At 37.7% G+C, this 23,653-nt stretch overlaps 1 protein-coding gene across 1 annotated transcript in view; it reads right to left on the reverse strand.

The window, feature by feature from the left end:
• ppp2r5ea (protein phosphatase 2, regulatory subunit B', epsilon isoform a) overlaps positions 1-23,653 on the reverse strand; it is a 32,462-nt gene that overhangs the window by 2,572 nt on the left and 6,237 nt on the right. The window contains exons 2-12 of the mRNA XM_051644628.1: positions 8,085-8,245; positions 6,454-6,650; positions 6,151-6,252; positions 3,906-3,998; positions 3,576-3,706; positions 3,152-3,211; positions 2,828-2,936; positions 2,586-2,639; positions 2,432-2,482; positions 433-552; positions 17-144 (exon numbers count right to left, since the gene is read on the reverse strand). Coding sequence (XP_051500588.1) covers positions 17-144; positions 433-552; positions 2,432-2,482; positions 2,586-2,639; positions 2,828-2,936; positions 3,152-3,211; positions 3,576-3,706; positions 3,906-3,998; positions 6,151-6,252; positions 6,454-6,650; positions 8,085-8,241 — 1,202 coding nt within the window. The 5' untranslated portion in view covers positions 8,242-8,245. The remainder of the gene's footprint in view (positions 1-16; positions 145-432; positions 553-2,431; positions 2,483-2,585; positions 2,640-2,827; positions 2,937-3,151; positions 3,212-3,575; positions 3,707-3,905; positions 3,999-6,150; positions 6,253-6,453; positions 6,651-8,084; positions 8,246-23,653) is intronic.

Genomic DNA, 23,653 nt, shown 5'->3' on the forward strand with positions numbered 1-23,653 from the left:
TAAAAATCAGACTCACGGGTTCCAGTGCTCTTTGGAGATCCTGTAGAGACTGGCAAACATGATGGGCAGGATGACGCTAGAGTTCTCCTCAATCAGACTCATTATGTACTCATTGTTCCAGTAGTACAACGCTCGCTCCGCCACCTGCGACCATACACAAACATTTTAATATTAGTTTCATTTTACACAGGGATGGTAGAAGGCTAAAAAGAGAAAAGTAAATGGTTACAAAGATACAGTAGGTAGGATTGCACAACCTGAAACCTTTCAAAAACTGATTAAACATACCATTTCTTTCATTGAAAAAAATGTCAAAGAATAATGTTAATCTTTTGAATAACTTCATGTTGAGTTTCTAGCTATTACAATATACTGCAAGGTGTGCGAGGAGGGTGTGGGGTGGTGTCTGTGTGTGTGTGTAAATTTGCTGACCTGAAAATGTGGGCTAGACACACATCTAGCAATCTGTTTGAAGAGTGGATCCTGTATCTTAACAAACTGAGTCGGCTCAATCACATCTAGAATCTCCTCCAACTCTCCAAGAAACATAACCTTAAACCAAATAAAATGACATGATTGAGTCTACAGATACGGTGTTGGAATGAAACACTGATGAGAGTGGTTCAAGTGGTGGGCAACACATCTGTTTTGATAGGGACGAGGACAGCAAGAAAAAAACTAATCTAAATGCAAATAATATTAACTAACCATGTAATGTGCATATAGTTGAAAAGAAAAATAATTATGCTTAACTTTTTAAAAAGAAAAGAAAAAAGCTTTCCATATCCATTGTCACTGGCATCAAACTCTACAGCATATTAGTGCAAACTGAAGCAAAACCAGTTCAGAACCAAAACTTGTTGAGATTTGCTTGCAAAGCATAAACTACAGTGGCAAGAAAAAGTATTTGAATCCTTTGGAATTACCTGCATTTATGTATAAATTTGTCTTAAAATCAGGTTTAATCTTCATTCAAGTTACAATAATGAACAAACACAATCTGTTTTAACTAATAACACACAAATGATTGTATTGTTCTAGTACATTTTGAGTACATCATTCAAAATTTCACAATATAGGTTGGAAAAAGTATGTAAACCCCTAGGCTAATGATGTCACCAAAAGGTTATTAGAGTCAGGAGTTGGCAAACCTGGCATCCAATTAATGATATGAAATTGGAGGTGTGGGTTAGAGCTACTTTGACTTATTAAAAGCACTCAAACATTTTGAGTTTGCTATTCAGAAGTATCTGCTGATGTGGATCATGCCTTGCAAAAGAGAGATCTCAGAAGACTTACGATCAAGTATTGTTGCTTTGCATAAAGCTGGAAAGGGTTACAATGTTATTTCGAAGAGCTTAGATATTCATCTGTCCACAGTTAGACAAATTGGAGATGATTAAGTATTGTGGTTACTCTCCCTAAAAATGGCAGTCCAGCCAAGATGACACAAAGGTCACACCGCAGAATGCTCAATGAGGTAAAAAAGAACCCTAGAGTGACATGCCAGGATACCACGTAGGAAGCTGCTGCTATCAACAAAAACATTGCTGCATGCCTGAAGTTTGCAAAAGACCACCTTGAATATCCACAATACTACTGGGTAAACATTTTTGTGGACTGATGAAACTAAGGTTGAATTGTTTGGGAAGAACACGCAGCACTACGTATGCCTTAAAAAAGGCACCGCATACCAACATGAAAACATCATCCCAACGGTGAAGTAAGGTGGAGGGAGCATCATGATGTGGCAGCTTTGCTGCTTTGGGGCCTGGACCACTTGTCATTATGGGGGGAAAAATTAATTCCAAAGTTTATCAAGATATCCTACAGGATAATGTCAGTGTGGCTGTGTGCCAGCTGAAGCTCAGTAGAAGTTGGGTGATGCAGCAGGTCAATGACCCTAAACCTAAATCCACTAGAAAATCCTTCAAAAAAAGAAAATCTACCTTTTCGAGTGGCCCAGTCAGAGCCCAGACCCAAACGCTTGGTTGAAGTTATTGCTGCCAAAGGGGGATTGACCAGTTATTAAATCCAAGTGTTAACTTACTCTTTCCACAGCACTGTGAATGTTTAATGGGATGTGTTCAATAAAGACATGAAATATTGTAATTGTTTCTGTGTTGTTAGCTTAAGCACATTGTGTTTGTCTATACTTGTGACTTTGATGAAGATGAGATAACATTTTATTACCAATTAAATTCCAAAGGGTTCACATACTTTTTCTTGCCACTGTGTGTGGAACATTCCAAGTCAATAAGAAAAATCATAATATAAATTTTAATATATTTTTTAAGATAGGGTCATCTCTTAGTAAAAGTCACTACAATTGTAGAGCAAGTCACTCAAAACATCTTGAATACTGAATTAATGACTGCCAACATGCAGATAAGTTTTTTTTGATGTGATTCCATAAAATGAAAGGTGATACCTCTTTTTGACTGCAGGTTTTTGGCCAGAACTTTAACAAGCCTCTGATCACCTGAGAAAAACAGAGACCAATCAGTGAGAAACTTTTAGGAACAAACTGAAGCAAGATGGGACTTGAAGAAGAATGGGGAAGAATTGTGAGACAAAACACTTACAGGTTCTGTTAATGTGGGGTCTTTCTCTAAAAACTGTACAATACAATAAGCCAGCTGAAAGAAAGAATGAAATGACTTAATTTAAAATGTGTTACAACTGTTTCAAACTAGTTTGCAAACTATAGAGGAAAATTTGCCATAAACAAGCATGAAAAACAAGCAATCTGTATCATCTTGAAATCCTGGTAAGCAAGCACAGACATGTATAAATAGGGATGTAACAAACAGTTGAGTTTCTGTACCTGGGCATGGAAGAGAGACAAGCTCTTCACTGTGTGCAGAGGCAGCAGCACTTTGACCAGAAACTGCTTGTGTTCAGCTTTGAGAGGGAGAGCAAAACCATTGATGATGCTGTAAAATCAGAGGAGAATGAGACATCACCACTGATCTGACATTGATAAAAATGATAGAAACTGCTAATATGCAGATTTCAAAATTTCCTTGATTAAGGACTGAGGACAGGGTAGAGATAGATAAAACAGGAATGTGTCCTCAGAGGTTGACCTCCTTCTGCCTTCCCCTTCATCTCTACCCTACTGCTAATCAAATGGACAGAAATGACAAACCTTCCCAAAATTTCCAGCAGTTCAGCTACTCCATTGAAGTGTTCTGTTTCATACACAAAACTGTCAGAGCAGGAACATAAGAGGAGAGAGAATTATCAGCTTCATTTAACTTTAATACTACAGGGTTCCCACACCTTTTAACCACCACATTTCCATTTTGTTGCAATTACTGGAGTAAGATTTTTAAAAATAATTTTAATACCTTTTGCATTCACAAAGAGCTATTCCTAACCAATTAAATATTTTAGAGCTGAGCGTATCATGGAGCACGTCATGGAGAGTTCTTTAGTGAATAAACCAGTACATGACTATTCCAGGCCTCTAAATCACAATTTTAATTTTTTATTGGTATATCCAGGTTTTCCATGACCGTATGAACCCTTATACTGTCTCTGACTTTGAGTAACTAAAAAGGGTCTCTTACCAAAGAAAAATGTTGTTGATCTGTTTGCGGATGAAGGCCCTGAGGCCGAGGAACTTGCCGTAGATTCGGTGCAGAACTGTCTTCAGGCAATCCCTCTCACGAGGGTCCTCACTATCAAACAGCTCCAAGAGCTGAAATGAGGTAAAGGGGCATAGTTAACTAGGGATATTTTTTCTTTAATTAAAAAAAATAAAAAATTCTCATTCCAACTACTATCGTTTATTAGCTGAATCCACTATCAGTAACAAATCTGGTTTGTCAATACTGGCTTCACATTATTTTACTAGGATGAGATAAGTCACAGAACATTTTAAAGACAGTCTCACTCACCTGTAATACAAATTTCTGGTCGATGTATTTTTTGGCAATGCTGGGCTGAAATTCCTGACTTTCCAAGAAGCGAATGAAGAACTCATAAACAAGCTGTGGTGGAAAAGAGATCAGAAAACAGATTTCTCTTAACAATTCCGGTTCCTAAACTCCAGTAACAACTCTTTTAGTACTTTTGAGAATTAATTATTTGGAAATAAGAAACACAATTCTTATTTTATCTGCTGCCCTCAGCAACCTGTTGCCTAATAAAGAGATCACTTCAGAATTCCACAAAGCAGATCTAACAATTCAGGAATACATTTAAAGGGGTCATGTCATGAGGAATCCAAATTTCCTTGATATTTTGACCTACAAGATGTCTTTCTAACATAAAACATACTGTACATTTTAGAACTCAAAACGCAATCCTCAATGCAATAACAGCATTTATGGAAACCAAGCTGCAAAAGTACCTCTACTTCCGCTACTACCCTATGTCAATTGTGGTACATTAATTCCTGACCGCCTCTACAGCTCAAACACATCATCTGTGTGCTGAGTGACTCCAGCCAGGTCTCCTAAGCAACCAAATTGGCCCAGTTGCAAGGGTGGGTAAAGTCACATGGGTTAACCTCCTTGTGGTCGCTATAATGTGGTTCGCTCTCGGTGGGGCACGTGGTGAGTTGTGCGTGGATGCCGCAGAGAATAGTGTGAAGCCTCCACACGCGCTACATCTCCGCGTTAACGCGCTCAACAAGCCACGTGATAAGATGCGCAGATTGACGGCCTCAGACACGGAGGCCATTGAGATTTGTCCTCCGCCACCTAGATTGAGGCATGTCAATACACCACCACGAGGACTTAGAGCGCACTGGGAATTGGGCATTCCAAATTGGGGAGAAAAGGGGAGGAAGAAAAAGAAAAAAAAAGAAAACATCATCTGGACTATTTTGAATTATTTTTGTATTTAAACATGCACTACACAGGTATCTTTGCCCGCTTGATACATATCTCATGCCACTTTTAAAAGACACTGTGTCAAGTTACAACTCTGAAGAGGAAAAGCCATTTGGTTTCATTCAGTTGCTGCCTCTTGCTGTTTTGAGCACAAATGTGTCACATCTATTTTTAATTGTTGGTGTATGTAAACATGGACTAGATGGACGACTTTGACCATTTTGATGCTTTTCCGGTAATGTGTGCTTCAGTGCAGGATGATACTCTGTGTGTGTGTCTTTCAATGTGCTTTAGACTATGTGTGTGTGTACTGTAGATGTTTCTTCTGCATATTTCAGCGTGGACCATATGTTTTTTCGGCTCATATCCGCATGGATTGCTTGTGAACCAGTCATAAAATGATTCAAGTTTGCAAAGGAACTGTTATTGAAGGATGGGCAGTCAAAAACACTTGGACCAATTTGGGCCAATGCCCAATTCCCAATACGCTCTAGGTCCATGTGGTGGTGTAGTGACTCACCTCATTCTGGGTGGCGGAGGATGAATCTCATTTGCCTCCGCGTCTGAGACAGTCAATCCGCACATCTTTTCAGGTGGCTTGTTGAGTGCGTTACCGCGGAGACCTAGCGTGTGTGGTGGCCCACACTATTCTCCTCGGCGTCCACACATAACTCACCACGCGCCCCACCGAGAGCGAGAACCACATTATAGCGACCACGAGGAGGTTAACCCAACATGACTCTACCCACCTTAGCAACCGGGCCAGTTGGTTGCTTAGGAAGCCTGACTGGAGTCACTCAGCACGCCCTGGATTCGAACTTGCGACTCCAGGTGTGGTAGTCAGCATCTTTACTTGCTGAGCTACCCAGACCCCCACTTGAGGTGAACAGTTTAATATATTCGGATGCAATGTGTTGGATGTGCGTTATGTGTAAACCCTGAAATGTAGTTTTATAATACTGTGGATCGGGGTTGTTCATTCTCTTCCGATTGAGATTCAAATATGCCTGTATTTTCGAGGGGCTGCATGACGTTAAGCAATCATAAGAGTGGACATTTACTTTAAAGTTTTAAGGAGGCACTTAGGCCAAAACGGAGCGTTTCAGACAGAGGGCCAGTGACAGGGTGTAAATTACTAAATTATGATTGTTTCTGTGAATTTTTTTTTTACTAACATTATCATTGGACCTAAAAGATAATAACACTATATATATAAGAAAAGAGCATTTCATGACCCCTTTAATACCATTCTTTACAATTCCCCTCCTTACTTTCATTGCTGTTAATGCTGGTTGTGGATCTGTACCTGTAAATGTGGCCATGAGGCCTCCAGCGTGGGCTCGTCTTCCTCTGGATCAAACTCATTACTGTCACTAGGTGGAAGAGTCCGAAAAACATTGTAGGACACCTGTGACAAATGAACAGAGGGAACACATGAGGTATATAAGAACTTCTCCTTATGAAAGTCATATAAACTGTACAATCCCAGTCATTGAGTAGGATCTGATTTAGAACTTTTTCTAAAAAAAAATTCCAATCATATAGCTAATCTTCCCACTGTACACTTAAATGGGCAAATTATGAACTAGTTATGTTGTTGATTTCTCACCATTTTGACAACCTCAGGATAGGTCTGTTCAGTAAGGTAGCCCCGGCTGACGGTGACGTAGTCCACCAGCTCATTAAGGGTGGATCGCTTGTACTCTTTCATTTTAAGATCAGACAGTGTGTCCATGAAGTCAAATAGAGTACAGCACTGCTGCAGCTTCTTGAGGAACAACTCTGGTTGCTCCTGTGCAGAAACATCTTTACATGCGAGTAGTAAAAAGAAAGAAGGCTTAATGTAAAATAGTCCAGTAGCACTACAACTCAGATTCCACAAATGGTTTACATCAACCTCCTTGACATTCCTAATGTAATCCTTCTCACGTTTCAGTAGTGTTGGTGGGAGGCCTAAAATACTTCACATTTTTGCCTGGAGGTCCATCTGACATTTGACCCCCAAATATTTCAACTAATAGTCTGAAAACCCATTCACCACAGAAAAAGAGAGGGAGAGAATAAATGTACTACTAGACATACCACAAGAGCATGGAACAGAATGCCTTGCATTTCGTGGTGCTAATATTACACAACGCAACGTCCAAACATGCCCATCTGTATATGCAGAATAAATACAAGAACGTATTCTGTGCAAAAGATCTATAAAAGACGGTTTATATTTCTGTGTCGAACCTATGACGTAGGCTCCGCATAGTGGCCAACGCAGTGATTTGCATTTATAGTTTTGCTTTGGTGTACCTGCGTTGTTTTGCGACTGATTACTGATCAGTGGATACATACGATGCATAGATAAAATAATCTTGGAGAAAATGCAACACTACCTCGGAGTGCAACTACCTACTTACTAAAGGACGGTGGGGGATGTCCTCTAGTAACAAAGCGAACCAACCACAGCTGTTGTGGTCTGCGTCGGCACATGAGTTGTTACATTTTTGAAGAGGTGCACATAGCCTACGGCTTAGGTTCGAAGCAGAAGAATAAATCATCCATAAGTCTATTTCAGATGGAATTTATAGAATTTCACAACACTGCATGCGTCTCTAATAAGGTGGCTGAAGGGTCTGCCCAATTGAAAATGAATTGGTTTTGCTTAGTAAAAAGTATGCAAAATTAAAGGGAACAATGACAGTGGCCCCAAAATATATTTGGACATTTTCTGGCTGTCAACATAAGTGGAACATGTCTATAGCTAATGAGATTAACTACACATGTGGTTACTCTGCTAGAACACCTGAGAACTGACTTCAACTACTAAAAATTACCTTGAGACAATATAGACAAAATACATTTTAAATGTCTCAGAAAAGTTAATTTGGTTCTGAGAAAAGCATCCTAGCATCATTTTTTTTTAGCAGATTTTCTACCTCTGCAATGAAATTCATACATTAAGTGAGACTTAAGGATCCAAATGCTTTTTTGGGGCCACTGTTTATACATAAAAATGTCTGCGACTGTACAACAAAAACCTGACGGAACAATCCCATCTTGAAAATTAAGATTCTTTCAAAGAAATAACAAAGACAGGTTTGTCTGCCTTTTTCTTTATCACAGTAAAACCATCCTTATCTGCTCTATCAAATCTGAATTAAAATATTTCAAGCCATTCTGACATCACCAAACGCTATCTCAATCTGGCCATGTAGAGGAGGTGTTTGCGTGAAAACAGGTCTTGCCTACCTTTCAGTAGTGGCAGCTGCACCAGCTCGATGGGCTTATCCTGTGATCTGAACTGAGATGAGCTCTGTGCTCGTTTCTGCCTGACTTTCCTGACCGACTTCCTGGAGAAGCCGTCCACCTTGTCCACCGACGGGGGCGTGGTGGCTGCTGAAGACATAGCCCTGTGCCAGAGGGACAAGAGGTGTTCATAAGAAATAGAGAGAGAGGAAATGAACAGATGACAGTCGGTTACATATACAGAATTGCATTTTACCCAAGATGTAAACCTGCAGTTGAAATCGTATGTGATAAAGTGCCAGCTACCACAAAATAAAAGAAGAATAACACATCTATTGCGTTGTATTTAATGGCTGCACATGCTAAAACAAACATACAGCAGTGAAGATAACTAAATAAACAAAGACTTAGCTGGTTCTTTGAATGAAAAAATAAAATAAAACAAAACACTAATATATCAGACAGACCGGTTACAGAATTAATCTTTTACTGATGCGCAAGTTATGAATGTCCAACTCAAAATTGAATAAGAACTGTTGAAGTCTCACAAGTATGAACTGCAACATTAGGCTACATAACACAGTCTAAACTGTCTCTGGAACTGTTACGGTTATGTCATGTTATACTTCAGACCTCTGAGACTTGACTGGTTGTTTATATGACAAGGTGAAGTTAAAGATACACAAGTGTTATTGTAATCAGTGGAATGTTATAAAAGAATAAATAAAATAAATATTCCATCACATTTCTTGATTGTTTAAAATTTCTATTTAAAATATAGTTAGGATCAATTATTGGATTGGATTTATGCCCCTAGAAAATCTGCAAACACTTAAAACATAATTATTTGTAATTATATTTATTTCTGATTTGTTAAATCTGCTCTGTAGAAACCTAAAATTATGTCATCATTTGGCAACAGACTGCAGAGGGATGCAAATGCAATAAGAGTTGCATCTCTTATTTCCAAATAATTCTTCCTCAAAAGTACTAAAAGAATAGTTACTGGAACAGTTAAGGAACCAGAATCGTTAAGAGGAATCAGAACCGGAATCGTTAAATTCCTTATGATTTCCATCCTTAATTAACTGGGTGTTTATAAAACATGTAGTAGGGCTGTACACGATAATGAAATTTGACTGACGACCGTCATGCAAATAATTGCGATTTATGATTTAATTGTCGGTTGTAGGTAATTTTTTTAATTGACATATATACTGTATATATAAAAAAAACATGTTACAAAAATAGTAGTTATGTTTGGCCTGTAATTTTTAAACTAGTGGTCACCTGATATGAGTTTTTCAATGACCGATACCAATATCTAGAGAGCAGGATGTCGATAATCACAAAATTATGATTAATCTGCCTGGACAGGGGGCACATGGGATTTCAAAATTCTACAGTAAACATTTAAAATCAAGAGCAAAGAAGTTACTGTTCATAAATACCGTTTGTGACCTCGTTGTCCAGAATGTAGTGCTTTAAAATCTTTTAGTTCTGATTATCTTGAAAGTCGCTTTAATATATTTTTGATTTTGAATTGTGTCTGGATTTGTCTGTCACAATGGCTACGTTTGCACCCTCATTATGCAATTAAGGCAATTTTATTAATCTGTTGATCATATTAACAGAATATTGCGATTATGCTAATAATCAGAGTAATGATAATCAAAGTAAGATATGTGGAGTACTCCTATTTTAAACACTTTATACTGGCATGTAAACTAGTGCCCGGCCGATATATCGGTCGAGCGCGCTCTGACTCCATTGTTTACAGAGCTGACTCTGAACTGACGGTGGTTCTGCAGACAGGGCGGAGTTAAACCGTGTGGATTTGAGCGATCTCTTCTCGTTAAATTGCTAACTAGTTTGTGAAATACATACTGGAAAGATAATATAAAATGACCCCATCATTTTATATAACTAATATAATGTTAACCCTGTCCCTGACAACCATGTCACTCATGTCTACCACATTCACATCTGTTTGCTGTTAGCCAGCTATAGTTTGTCAGTGCAGTAAGTAATGTAGCAGATTGAAAGGTAAACATCAGAGCATCTTTTTGCAGCTCAGCAGACAACAGTGCGGTGGTGGATTGTGTGTGGTGAGTGTTGATTTCACGCTTCACTGTTACCTAGTTGGTGAGACACAATGCTGGAAAGTAAATAAAGTCCATCTTTTACTCTCCGTGGCAACGAGCTTACAGCTAACTAGCTAATCACGTAGCTACTTTTATTGCTTGTCAGCGTGTAAACATGTATTCACCAAACTGTTTTGTTCAAGATTCACAGTTTGGTACCCCCTTCAACAAAACAATTCCAGTCGTTGCATTTATAAAATGTAATATTTAAAAGTCTGGATTTCCAGACATTAAAATAGGATAGGTAATAAAAGTAGATTTAATAAATAGTATATTTGCCCTGTGTAAATAATAATATATAGGAACTGTATCTAAAATAAATGAGGGGTGATACATACTAATACAACAGGCTGGAAAAATAGAAATTTATTCATTTTAATATCCTATATATATTTTGAATGGTGTTGACACTTGACGCACGCTAAAAACGTAATGTAAACGAGTGTAAATGCCAATACCATCATATATGTGTAAAGGACTGATGCCTGTCAACCAAAACATGAGCTCATTGATGTCATTAAATGAGTCTGCTTTTTTATTCCATCAGTTACTCCTGGTCGGAGGCTGCCGTATATATTTAGTTTATACGTAGTGTTACATCCTACATAAATTTAATGGTGTAACGCTCAAATATTTAGTAGATTTTTAAATTGTGACTTAGTGCCCATTTACGCCACAACTAGGCTCAGTTGTAATGTACGTATAGCTGGTGCAACCGGTCCCTGATGTTTATTTAGCTATTTATTTTTATTTTTATTTATTCTTTATTTAAATGGTCAGCAACTGACTGATAATAAACTGTACTGATGTTTATTTAGCTATTTGTTTTATTTTTATTTATTCTTTATTTAAATTGTCAGCAATTGACATACTAACAGTACTATTTTTTTAAGCTATTTATTGTACTGTTATTTATTCTTTATTTTCTCAGTGTTCCTTTCTAGAATTTGTTGACAATGTATAATAATAATAATGTCAAATATTCTTTGATAAAAATATTTAAGAAAGTAGCCTTCTGAGTACCTTTGCATAGTCATATCAGTGCACAATCCATATAGAAAAGGTCTGTTTTCATTCCAACTCCAAAATTAGCTATATCAGTCACCATATCGGTAATCGATTAATTTTACCCCTCTGAAACTGGTATCGGTCAGGCTCTAATGTAAACGCTTAAATCACATTTCTTCCAATTTGACCAAAGAGTGCCTGCACCAGTGCTGCAGACGGATCATGTTCCACTCAAGCACAGGTTCGAAAACATAGTGAAACAAAAGCTGCTGCACTTCTCGGCTTCATGTGAAATGGCAGTTTCTTGCACTGTTTTCCAGCAGTGGTGCTCCCCAACTGCAGAATCTATAGCCCACGGCAAACAAAAACATATTTTCCTGAGTTGTGAATGTCTGTTTGCAGTCTTAATTGAATGTTGGTGAGAAAAGAAAAAAAAAGACCGTATTCTGCAAAAAAATGGCAAGTATGTCTTTCAAACGAGTTTGTCCTCGTGGGCGGAACAACATTCAGCGTGCATGTTCCGATTCACAAACAAGTGACTCTTATGAACCGATTCTTTTTAATGAATCAAATGAGACATCCAGTGTTGTTGAAAATGACTTAACCGGTTCCTTTTTTTGAATTTTTTTTATTTGGAATTCCCAATGCGCTCTAAGTCCTCATGGTGGTGTAGTGACTTGCCTCAATCTGGGTGGAGGACGACGAATCTCAGTTGCCTCCATGTCCGAGACCGTCAATCTAAGCATCTTTTCACGTGGCTTGTTGAGCACGTTACCACAGAGACGTAGCACGTGTGGTGGCCAACACTATTCTCCTCGGCATCCACACACAACTCACCACGCGCCCCACCGAGAGTGAACCACATTATAACGAACACGGGGAGGTTACCCCATGTGACACTACCCTGCCTAGCAACCGGGCCAATTTGGTTGCTTAGGAGACCTGGCTGGAGTCACTCAGCACACCCTGGATTCAGACTCACTACTCCAGGGGTGGTAGTCAGCATCAATACTTGCTGAGCTACCCAAGCCCCCTATTAACTGGTTCTTTTAATAAATCATTCAAAAATACTCACAAACTGACTGACTCATTTTCCTTATACCAAGCTGTATTTAAAGATACATATTTGCAACAAGATGTTTTTTGTAATATTATTTAATAAAAAAAGCATTAAAAATCAAATTTCTCAGCAATAATCTGAGCACTGGCAAGTAGCATGTAAACGGGATTGAAGTGGTTGGCTCAAATCATGTAAACATCTTAATCTAATTATTCCTTATAGTCGGATTATTGCAATAATCAGAGTATAGGTGTACATGTAAACGTAGTCATTGATGATATCCCACTTCATATCCAACAGACCACCACACTATTGAGAAAAAGGTGTTTGTGGTAAAGGAGTCAGAAACCAGGCCAAATGGATTCCAGAAAGGATGTTATCTGGATTTGTCCATTCTAAGGTGTGTCCACTTCATGGAAGCATTGTACTTCAACAACCAGTTTTAGCAGACCTGTGTAAATGTGCTATTTGCTATAATGAATGGAAAATGCATTCAACAATGCTATCTTCTGTCCAAATAGCTTAATACACAGCAGTCATCTTCAAGTGCCAGCAGCATATCACCCTGCAGCTCTTGCCTGGTTACCTACTGAAGCTTAGCATGGATGAGCCTGGCTAGTACCTGGATGGGAAACCTCCTGGGGAAAACTAAGGTTGCTACTGGAAGAGGTATTAGTGAGGCCAGCAGGGGGGGCTCATTCTGCGTCTGTGTGGGTCCTAATGCCCCAGTATAGTGACGGGGACATTATACTGTAAAAAGGCAAAGTCTTTTGGATGAGACGTGAAAATGAGATACTGACTCTCTGTGGTCATTAAAAATACCTTTTGCATCAGTGAAAACATTTTGGATATGGAAATTGAAAGGTAGACAGAATATACCACATATTTTGCACAAAGGAAACATTCCAGTCACAAAAACATGGACATCACGGGTCTGGAAGCAGCAGAAATTGGCCTATGAAACACTAAAGTATTTTGAACCAAGTAAACCCTTTGCCCAATGCACTCAAGCCCCTGACCTCTACCTGCTTTACCCTTTCAAATTCCAAGTTACTAAACACCTGTTGGCCATCAAGGTTACAATGTGCTTAGGCAAATCAGAGGCACGTACAGCTGTAGGAGCTGGTGTTCCCAGAGGCCTCTCACCCTTATGTAAGAGCTCAGAACACATCCTCACAGCACTGCCACTAACAAGGATTACCGTGGGCTGGATGGGACAGGAAGTGATCAGGCTTTAGCCCTCCTCCCAGGCAGAGCAGGAAGTGGAGAAGCAGCAGCAGCAACATGAGGAGGAGGAAGTGGCAGCACTGCACAACAGCATTTAGCAATCTAGGCAACATCTCGAGTGGAGTGTTACATTGAGTAAATGATGAGCGATTCCTCATTCAATAAAAAATCTGGACTGTATTGTCTATTCAGCTAGAATGTCAACATCCTGACCCTCTGTTTTGAGCCAGATAAGGGTAATGGACAGCTGATTAATTTCACAGCAGTCAGAGATACTTTGTGCTGCAGAGAGAATCTATAGAGGGTGCACGGATGTGACCTTCCGTTCTGCCCCGTGTCCTAAATTTGTCCTAAACTTACCAAAAAGAATGTAATTAAACACAAGGTGAAATAAAATGGGCATTGTTACATGTAAAATGTCATAAAATGACCTACTGTACATGTATCATACTGTAAATATAAATACCTATAACAGATTTTAAAGGAATATTTCATAATAATAATCAACTCACCCTCATGTCATTCCAAATCTGAATGACTTTCTTATATAGAAAGAGATGTTTTAAGGAATATATCAGTCCATTTTTTTCAATACAATGACAGTTGATAACAAAAGAAACAGCATAGCATAATTTCATAAGAAACAGATTCATAAGGATTTGAAATGACATGAGGGTGAGACAACTATGAAAGCACTGTCATTTCTGGGTAAACTATTCCTTTAATATATATTAATTTAGTTGAATGTTCTGTAAATTGTTCAAATAAAAGTGAACATTACATTAACAACCAGTGTAATAACATTATACTGTCTATTCAAGTTATTGGAACCCATTCTGTAATTGCAATCGAGTAACAAAACGGGAAACACTGGTGTTCAAGGGACAATTCATTACAAAGGTCTCATAAGCCATAATGCATAGGCTGCAATGACATTACACCGCACAACAAAGTGTTGCTACAAATGCTTTTTTTTTTTTTTTTTTACACTCAACATAAAGCATTTTTTCAGCAGGCCCAGTCAGATTTGTACTTGAGCTGCCAAAATGTAATTGGCCCAACCACAGAAACAAAAATACCCATTTTATTTTAGCAATGTATTAATGTGCCAGGAAAATATTTAGATTTTCTTTACAAAAAAAAAAAAAAAAAAAAAAAAGATTAGGATTTTAATTAGCATTCATAGCTGGAATTTATACAACTATAAAATGTAACTCCATGGCTATGTTCTCACAGGCAGTATTTATTTATTTATTTTTTTGGCCAAGCTGACTCAAATCCATTTAGGTTTTTGTAGTCTGAATAGGACCAAAAAACAAAACAAAAAAAAACATTAAATCTGATTTTTTCCGACACCTCCAATCTCGTTTCATTAATTTGATGCCAGATTTGCCAACTCCTGACTCTAGCTTTTGTTGACGTCATTAGCCTAGGGGTTCACTTACTTTATCCAACCTACACAGTGAATGCTTGAATGATGTATTCAATATAATAAATGTTGTGTGTTATTAGTTAAAACAGATTGTATTTGTTCATTATTGTAACTCATATGACGTTCAAACCGTATTTAAAGAGCACCTATTATGGTTTTTAAATGTGCCTAATTTTGTTTTAAAAGATTCATGCAATAGATTACATGTATCCAAGGTCAAAAAACACTTTAATTTGCTCATAATTTAAATTGCAGCATTACCTTTTTTCGCAGTGTCAAAAACGACTCGTTCAATGATCCGTTCTAAAGGATTCATTCTAAACTCCTCCTTTCAGAGAGCCTATTCTGCTCTGATTGGTCAGATGTCCCAGTCTGTTGTGACTGGTCTACCACTTAGTGTAGCGTTTGAGGGCAGGTCAAAGCTGTTCGCGAGCAGCCAATGAAGACCAGATGCGGGTTTTTTGTTACCAAATTACGTAGGTTAGTACAGGAAGTAAGTCTGGAATTACTAACGACTCGCTTCAGGTGTTTAGAATCAGTTTTGGGAGTCAATAACTCCATTTGTCGTGCACCTTGCAGACTTTTTTACATTCACAAACAGCTATATAACATACTAAATGAAAGGTAATATTTGAAAAACCATAATAGGTGCTCTTTAAAGACAAATTTAAACATAAATGCAGGTAATTCCAAAGAGTTCGCATGCTTTTTCTTGCCACTGTACTGCGTTCAAAATGGCATAAATGAGGTCTTCACAGGGCACTTTGAAGGGAAAACAATAACGATTGCCATGCTGTAGGACAACAGGCATCCCGTATGGGATAAAACAAGAGACCTTTGTTAACCCTAGCAATACATTGCATCTGCCACCTCTCACATTTTAAGACATTTTCAGAGATGAATGTGTTAATATTTGGATACTGCCATCATGAAAAACAGCTTGAACAAAGTCCATGACACACTATACTAAAAAAAAAAAAAAAAGGCATTTTCATGTAAAATATTGGACCATCCTTATTGTTAAGTCATGTACTGTGTAGCATATTACTGTATTCCTGAAAACTGGCTGCAGAACTTACTCGGCACCACCACACAAATCCATGGCCTCAAGGTTAATGATCCTGGGCCTTTCACTTTCTCCTAAATCCCTGCACTGATGTTGGTTAACATCAGTCTTAACAGTTACGGTTACTGTGCAAATGATAGTGGTCTCTTTATGACAGCTTACATCATCATCGCCTGAGACTTGTTTCCAACACAGTCCTCAAGCACAAGACCACCCACTGCAACGTATGAATGACCACCAAACCTCTAACAATTAAGAATATCTAATTTATGGGAATGAATAAGCAAGACTAATCTGAAAGTTGGTGCCCTTAGGTCTTAGCTGGTACTCTGAAAGCTCGCTCCATTCTGTCTGCTCTGCCTTGGCCTGATATCTCTGCCATTTCTTACCCTACTTGTTTTGAATTTCCATATTCAGCTTCATTGTTAGAAATTAATATATTTTGTTTGCAGCGCACACAGCAGGAAAGTATAAAAGGCACTTTCCAACCTAATAAAGGCAAGTTGAAAGTTTTGGCCAGCGGAGAAAGAGATCATCATGATCTTTTGAATAGCCATTGACCATAATGAGCACTGACGCTTGATATTTCATTTGGGGAGAGGAGAGAGAAAACAATTAGTTGGAAACATCATAAGCATCAAGTCCACAAAGTTTTTTTATTTATTTTTTATCAAAAGGCAAAAGGGAAGTCTCTAAAATAAAATGCCTTGCCATACATTTAGGCAACACCTCCCTAATAAATGCACTTCACTGAGGGTGTGTAACTGTCAGTTATCTGGCTGATAAAACTGAGGCTGTCATAAATCCAGTCATAAACTAAAGGGACTTTGGAGGCAAAGCCACGCCATGAAGGGAAGTGTTTCTGTCATCCACAAAGCTGCTCAAGGCTCACATTCAAGAAAAGCTCAATTTAATTTCTACAGTTATCCCTGCTGTCAACCTTGACTATCATGTTATTAAGGTCTCCAATCTGAAACTAGAATAAATGGTAAGGTCATTGTATCACCTGACTAACTACTCAGTAAGTAACTAACTAATACTCAAACTTACATACTGAAAGGTTGCACAGTCAGGTACATGCCTTAAGTTTTCAACATTCTGTTTTTAATATGACAGCTTGTTCCTCAGCTGTGAAGAGATGGATGCCTTGTCAAAAAACAGATTAACCTTTTAAGTTAGTGTTCTTTGAAGAGACCATTGCTTTATACTTTTCCATTCTGTGAGTTTTTATTTACATTTTGGTGGCTGTAAAACGGCCTTGACGGACTGCCAGAAAAGTGTCTTGAATTTGAAGCACTGAGAAACAAAGAACTGTTCACTAAACGATGGTGCTGCGTTTGTTCCCAATTTATCTAAGAGCATTATAAATCAACTTTTTTTTTTAAGAATTGTTGTTTATTAGATGTTCAAGGTTTCATATGTGAGGCCTTCAGAGACATTGAAAAAAAGGTTTGTGATTAGTGGTCGACCGATATATTGCCGAGGCCAATAAATCGGCTGACAATCTGACTTTTTTTTTTTTTTATTATTATCGTCATCGGCCGATACATTTTCCCGGCCATTTAAACTGTCAGGAGATTGCTGCTCGTGCTGGATCCACACAAGCGTGTGAGTGCAACTTCAAAGTAAAAGCGCTTCTCGTGTGCTATAAGTAAATGTCTTATTCACTATGCACTGTATGCTCAATTGATCCAGTATTTTTTGAGAAAATGCAATTGCTAAACTGGACTACTGTGTGTACTGTTATTTCCTTCTTCATAACATATTAACAATTTCTTCATGTGCAAATAAATTACTAAAATTTGATGACTGAACAGAAATCAGAAGAAACTGCAATCTACCATTTTAAATACAATATAATTTTTTTAGATTTTTTTTTTTTACAAAGTTTTGTGTGAAATTGAGTAAATATAGTGCTAAATAAAAGAGTTTATTATTCTTTTTTTAGCAATTTTATGTTTATGTTATATTATGTTATGATATATCAGCTAGGGATGGGCATTCATCAATAATTTGGTATTCGAATATTTAAGCTCATAAAAAACAAATATTCGAATATTCTATTATTTAAATGAAGGTAATTAATGAGAAAGATGTTGAAAAATTATTTTTTTAGTCAAAGTTTGCATCACCATAAAAAAAAAACAAGCTTCTAATTATATCCAAAACAAGCTTATATTACGTCCTAAACAAGCAATGCGTGAAAACAAAAAGTATAGAATGAAAGTATTTAAGCTCACGGAAAGTGAAGAAAAAGAAACCGCTAATGAAGTAGACTGACGCAGTTAACGTACCAGATGAATATAAACACTCGACAAATAATAGTTGTTTATATTGTATCTCGTGTTTTTGTTGAGAAAAACAAGCATATCCACATGCTCAGTAAACTATACTCATTTATACACACCAGTTTAATTGATGGAATGTCCCTTACCTCGGCTAGCAAAGTCTTTATCGGACACCATGTTTGTTGTTTACAGAAACGTTGCGGGGATTACGCTGCAACAGGGACGCTTCTTTCTGACGAGTTGCACATATACGGGAGTAAAGTGTACACCGCTTATCCAGTACATTTAAACAGGAACCCAGCTTTCTCGCAGTAAGCCACATTCTCACAATAAGCCACTTTTTTACGTACTGACAGAACGGTTTGCTCATCAAATGTGATCAACTTGCGTCCACACTCAACAGCGCCACCCAGTGCATTTGGTTATAACTGACAGTTTTAGTTTGTGTGTTCAGGATTTAACATGCATCTCACCGTATATATAGCCAGCAAATCAATACTTTTCGAATAATTATTGCAGAACGAATATTTGAGTATTCAACTACTCGTGCACATCCCTAATATCAGCATTATATTGGCCTATCAGCCACACTGCTCTCTGGATATCGGTCATTAACAACCCATTTCGGTCGACCACTATTTGTGATCACATTTGAATAATCAGAGTAGGGCTGTCACGATTATTCGATTAAATTCGATTAAACAAATTCCTCGATTACAAAATTGCCGAATCAACAAATCTAAAATAAGGTGGAAGTGATGGAGTCCACGGTTGAAGGTCTGAACACATAACGACAAGGGGTGTCAGCTGTGTGATAGCACTTCACTTTAGACTTGGAAAAACAATTCAGGACCTGACAAAACCTAACACCACTTCAGCAATGCAACAGAAGTCAAAACGAAGACATCCAGTTTTCACAGACCCACCGGACAGACAGAAGCGTCACTGGGTGCCAGAGGTGGGACAAAAGTTGAGCTCTTCGTTGCCACACAGGACACACTGAACTCAGCAAATAAACAAATTGGAATGCACACTAAACCTATTTATCTACACAATTGTTTGCAATATTGGCTTTTATGAAGCCACATAAAATAATGTCATGAAAGACATCCGTCGGACTTAATGAAAGTTACACACGCAGTGACGGATGTACAGACACTTTCTGTTTAATAAATCTCATTGAATTCAGTGAGTCGGTGCCGATACCAGTGAAATTTCACAATTCTCTATACCAATTTCGATACCACAGCAAAAATATGCTAATATTATAATGTGCTATTAAACACCCCGTTTAGTTATTTTTAATTATTTAATTAATCATAGTTTAATAATTATTATTTTCCAGAACATTTTTTAAAGTTTATTTAAAAAAATTATTATTATGTTATTGTTTCTTCATCAAAATGGTGTCTAATCAATAAATTCTTAAAACTTTTAACAAGTGAAAATTGCCAAACTTTTATTCAAAAACTGTCTTGCTTGTGATATTTTGATTAATTATTATTATTATTACTACGGTGAATATTACATTTCACTACACAGTTGTAATATATTTTTATAAAATTTCTTCAAATTCAGGCATCTAGGTTTTATTTTGAATTGTGCTTTGTGACCAGTGGTTTTTGCCGGAAGCTTCACTTTCATAGAAAACATTCGCAACACAGCCTAGTGTGATCATTGAAGCCTTTTAAGTCACGTCTGAAATCTCATCTCTTTACACTGGCCTTTGAGTCTGACAAATGAAATGTAGGACACACAGTTTTGGAGTGTTTGTATTTTGTGTTTTTGATGACTGGTGTTTGTGGTCATTTTGAAATGTTATTATTTAAATTGTATTACTGTGAAGCACTTTGGTCAACTCTGTTGTTTTAAATGCGATATAATTAAAGCTCAGCTGAGATTAAAGTGCAAATGCTGTGATTTCACAATGGTGGCTCACAATGGATAAGTGATCTGCTCTGTCACGTGAATGATTCTCAATGTCTGTGGAGTTTCTAGTGGATGAGCTGTCGGATTTATTTAAAATATGCAGCTCGTCCACAGTAAGATTTCAGGTTGAAAACATGTATCTATCAATAAAGTGATTACTGTAATATTGTAATCCGTGTTGCATGTAAGTGATAGTTTAAAAAACCAACCAGGGCTCGACATTAATGTTTGTCCGGGACAAGTGGATTTTTGAAGAGGCAAGTGAAAGAGAATTTTACTTGCCCAACTGGACAAGCAGACTATTGACATGTCAATAACAAAAAAAATAACCGGCTATATTTGTGACAGCCTAGGCCTGTGTCACTTATTAGAAAGTTAATATTCTTATTCTGCTGTTGAAAGTAATCCAGAGCACGTAATTTTATAATTCACAAGCAATCTAGTAACAGCTGCGCCCTGTTTGATTGACAGGCGGAGTATGTGCGTGTGCTGAACATGCACGAGTGTTCCGAAAAAGCTTACATTTAAAAATTCCGCCAAAATGCCCGTCTTGGTGAGGTATTCATGTAAACACAGAGAGTGATGTCAGAGTGAATGTAAACAGTGGAGAAAAAAGTGGATTTGTCCTAAATTGCCGGACTTGTAAGTATAAATGTGAGCTAATAGACCAGCTGCTGTCTAGTGTGTCATAATAATCAAACAACCAGAACAAGAAAATGAGAAAACACTCACTGCTCTTGACTGGGTAACTTAGTAGCTTTAAAAATTATTAATGTATTATAATCATACAGTAAAGACCAGTAGTACTTTTATGTTGCATTTCATTCTGAATGTTTCCTTGAATACTTGATAGCCTACTGCTGTAAAAACTTTTAAAGCTGTTAAAAAAAGCACTGAATTTTCTTAATTTGTATTTTTTTTTCTATTATTTTTAATCTATTTCTGTTCATTGCTGTTTTTTATTGTTATTTTATTACTGACTGTTTACTAGTCTTGAATAATTACTTGAGAACCTGAAACCAGGGGTAGCTCAGTGGTAAAAGACGCTGGCTACCATCCCTGGAGTTCGCTAGTTCGAATCCCAGGGTGTGCTGAGTGACTCCAGCCAGGTCTCCTAAGCAACCAAATTGGCCCGGTTGCTAGGGAGGGTAGAGTCACATGGGGTAACCTCCTCGTGTTCGCTATAATGCGGTTCATTCTCGGTGGGGCGTGTGGGGAGTTGAGCGCGGATGCCGTAGTGGATGACGTGAAGCCTCCACACGCGCTAGGTCTCCGTGGCAACACGCTCAACAAGCTACGTGATAAGTTGAAGGTCTCAGACGTGGAGGCAACTGGGATTCATTCTCCGCCACCCGGATTGAGGCGAATCACTACGTGACACGAGGAAGCGCACTGGGAATTGGACATCCAAATTGGGTGAAAAAGGGGAAAAAAAGAAAGAACCTGAAACCATTCTTCCATAATGAAAAAATTTGTTAGTGTTATTATTTGTTGTGGTTTTGAAGCTGGTATTGAGAATCGTCAAATTTCACTACTGACTACTGAAATTTTGGTATTGTGATAATATATAGTCTTTATTGTACATGGTAGATCTTGCTGCAATAACATGATGAAAAAGATCTCTTTCCATAGAACTGTGAGCACCCCTGCTGTAAATGATGGCGATGGAGGCTTTTCTTTATTTGACTACCATACATAACATAAAATTATCATCATATGACAACAGCCTCCTCCCCTACCCAGTGCAGTTTACATTTCTGTCATTGAGAAGAATTGATTGCATAGGTACACTATTAGGTTGGACATTGGTCATAATTTTAGAAAAATATACATCATAAACTTTGACATGTTACTTGAGCGTGTAACTTAAACGTCCTTTTTTCTCTCCAGACAAGCAACTATTTTACTCAGACAAGTGAATGACCAACTTACTTGTCCGGAGGACAAGCACATGATAATGCTTAATGTTGAGCCCTGCCAACAACCAAATAAAATGGCTTTTATATCTCCATAAAATAGTTTAACCATGAATATAACTCATCCTCAATAAACAAGATCAGTGGGCAGACATTGTCTCTGAAAAGTTAAGTATTTTATGGCCTGCTGTTTTCCCATATTTGAGTTCTAAACTGAAATATCTAGATTGTGTCGAAACAGCAAAAGAAAAATTAGATCTTGCAATTACAAAAAGACAGGCACACCTGGAGTAGCCAATCTCTGTTAGCTGGAATTATATACTTTTTTTTATATTATCAATCTGCTTTGGGTGTCTGTTGGCTTTAGATATTATTTGCACAATTGTTTTGTTGTCATTCAATCGTAGATTGCATAAACATTTTGGCTAATGATCGCATTTTAGCCAAACGTGACTTCACCACGACAACTTCATGCAATCTGGGTTAGTAAACGATTTTTCAGATTACTCGATTAATCGTCAAAATATTTATTAGATTACTCGATTACCAAAAGAATCGATATTGACAGCCCTAAAATCCGAGTTTGTGCATTAATTTAATAAAAACAAAAAAATAAGATCACCTTCTTCTGAGTTATAGGTAGTAATAGGTAATTATAGTAGTAATAGGCTTAGAATTAACAATTGCTCACGTCATGTCATTCCATGAAATTTCAACTGAAGATCTGGCTGTTCTAAAGCAAGAAATATAATATAATATAATATAATATAATAAGCGATCTCAATATTTATCGCGATCAAAAAAAAAAATCCACGATATCGATTATAAGCTTTTGAAGAATTTTCGATATTTAGTGCGTCGCTAAAAACGCAAGCAGTTCGGCTTTCTCGGGCTGCGTTTCCACTGGCATGGAGAAATTCGCTCAAAGACGCTCACAACGCTAGGAAAGAGCTTGCTCCGCACCGCTGTCAATCCTACAATCCATCTTGCAAGCGTGGTGCTCAGCTTCTGTAGAAATGAATTGAAAACACTCTCAGATTCGCTCACAATGCCCCAGTGGAAACATAGGGTCAGATTGGATGAACTTACTAATGATTAGGCTATGCCGGACACTGGATTGATTCCATCCACACTGCAAGACTTCATGACAACGATTGCGCCCTCTCATCGCCAGCTCTGATCTTTCTGCGCTGTAGTCTTGAATATTTTTCTCTAGCACCAAACACGCATCATTTATGCCCTGTCCCGCTCCACACACGTTGCCTCTTTTCCCCACGTGTGTAGACATGAGGCGCCGCACAAGTTAACGTGGCTCCAAAGTGCCTTTTAGACCATCACGTTTTTCCCTTCTAAATTTAGCTTTATTAATCAGCATGTTCCGAGCCTTTAATAATGAACAAATCAATTTCTGTTCTAATTTTGTGAAAATTAATCAGATGTCATCATCTCTGGAATGGTTGACAAGGAAAGACAGTAAAATTAGTTGGTAGCCTAGTCTTTCT

Source organism: Myxocyprinus asiaticus, chromosome 19 (assembly GCF_019703515.2).
Source record: "Myxocyprinus asiaticus isolate MX2 ecotype Aquarium Trade chromosome 19, UBuf_Myxa_2, whole genome shotgun sequence".
Classification (NCBI taxonomy): Eukaryota; Metazoa; Chordata; class Actinopteri; order Cypriniformes; family Catostomidae; genus Myxocyprinus; species Myxocyprinus asiaticus.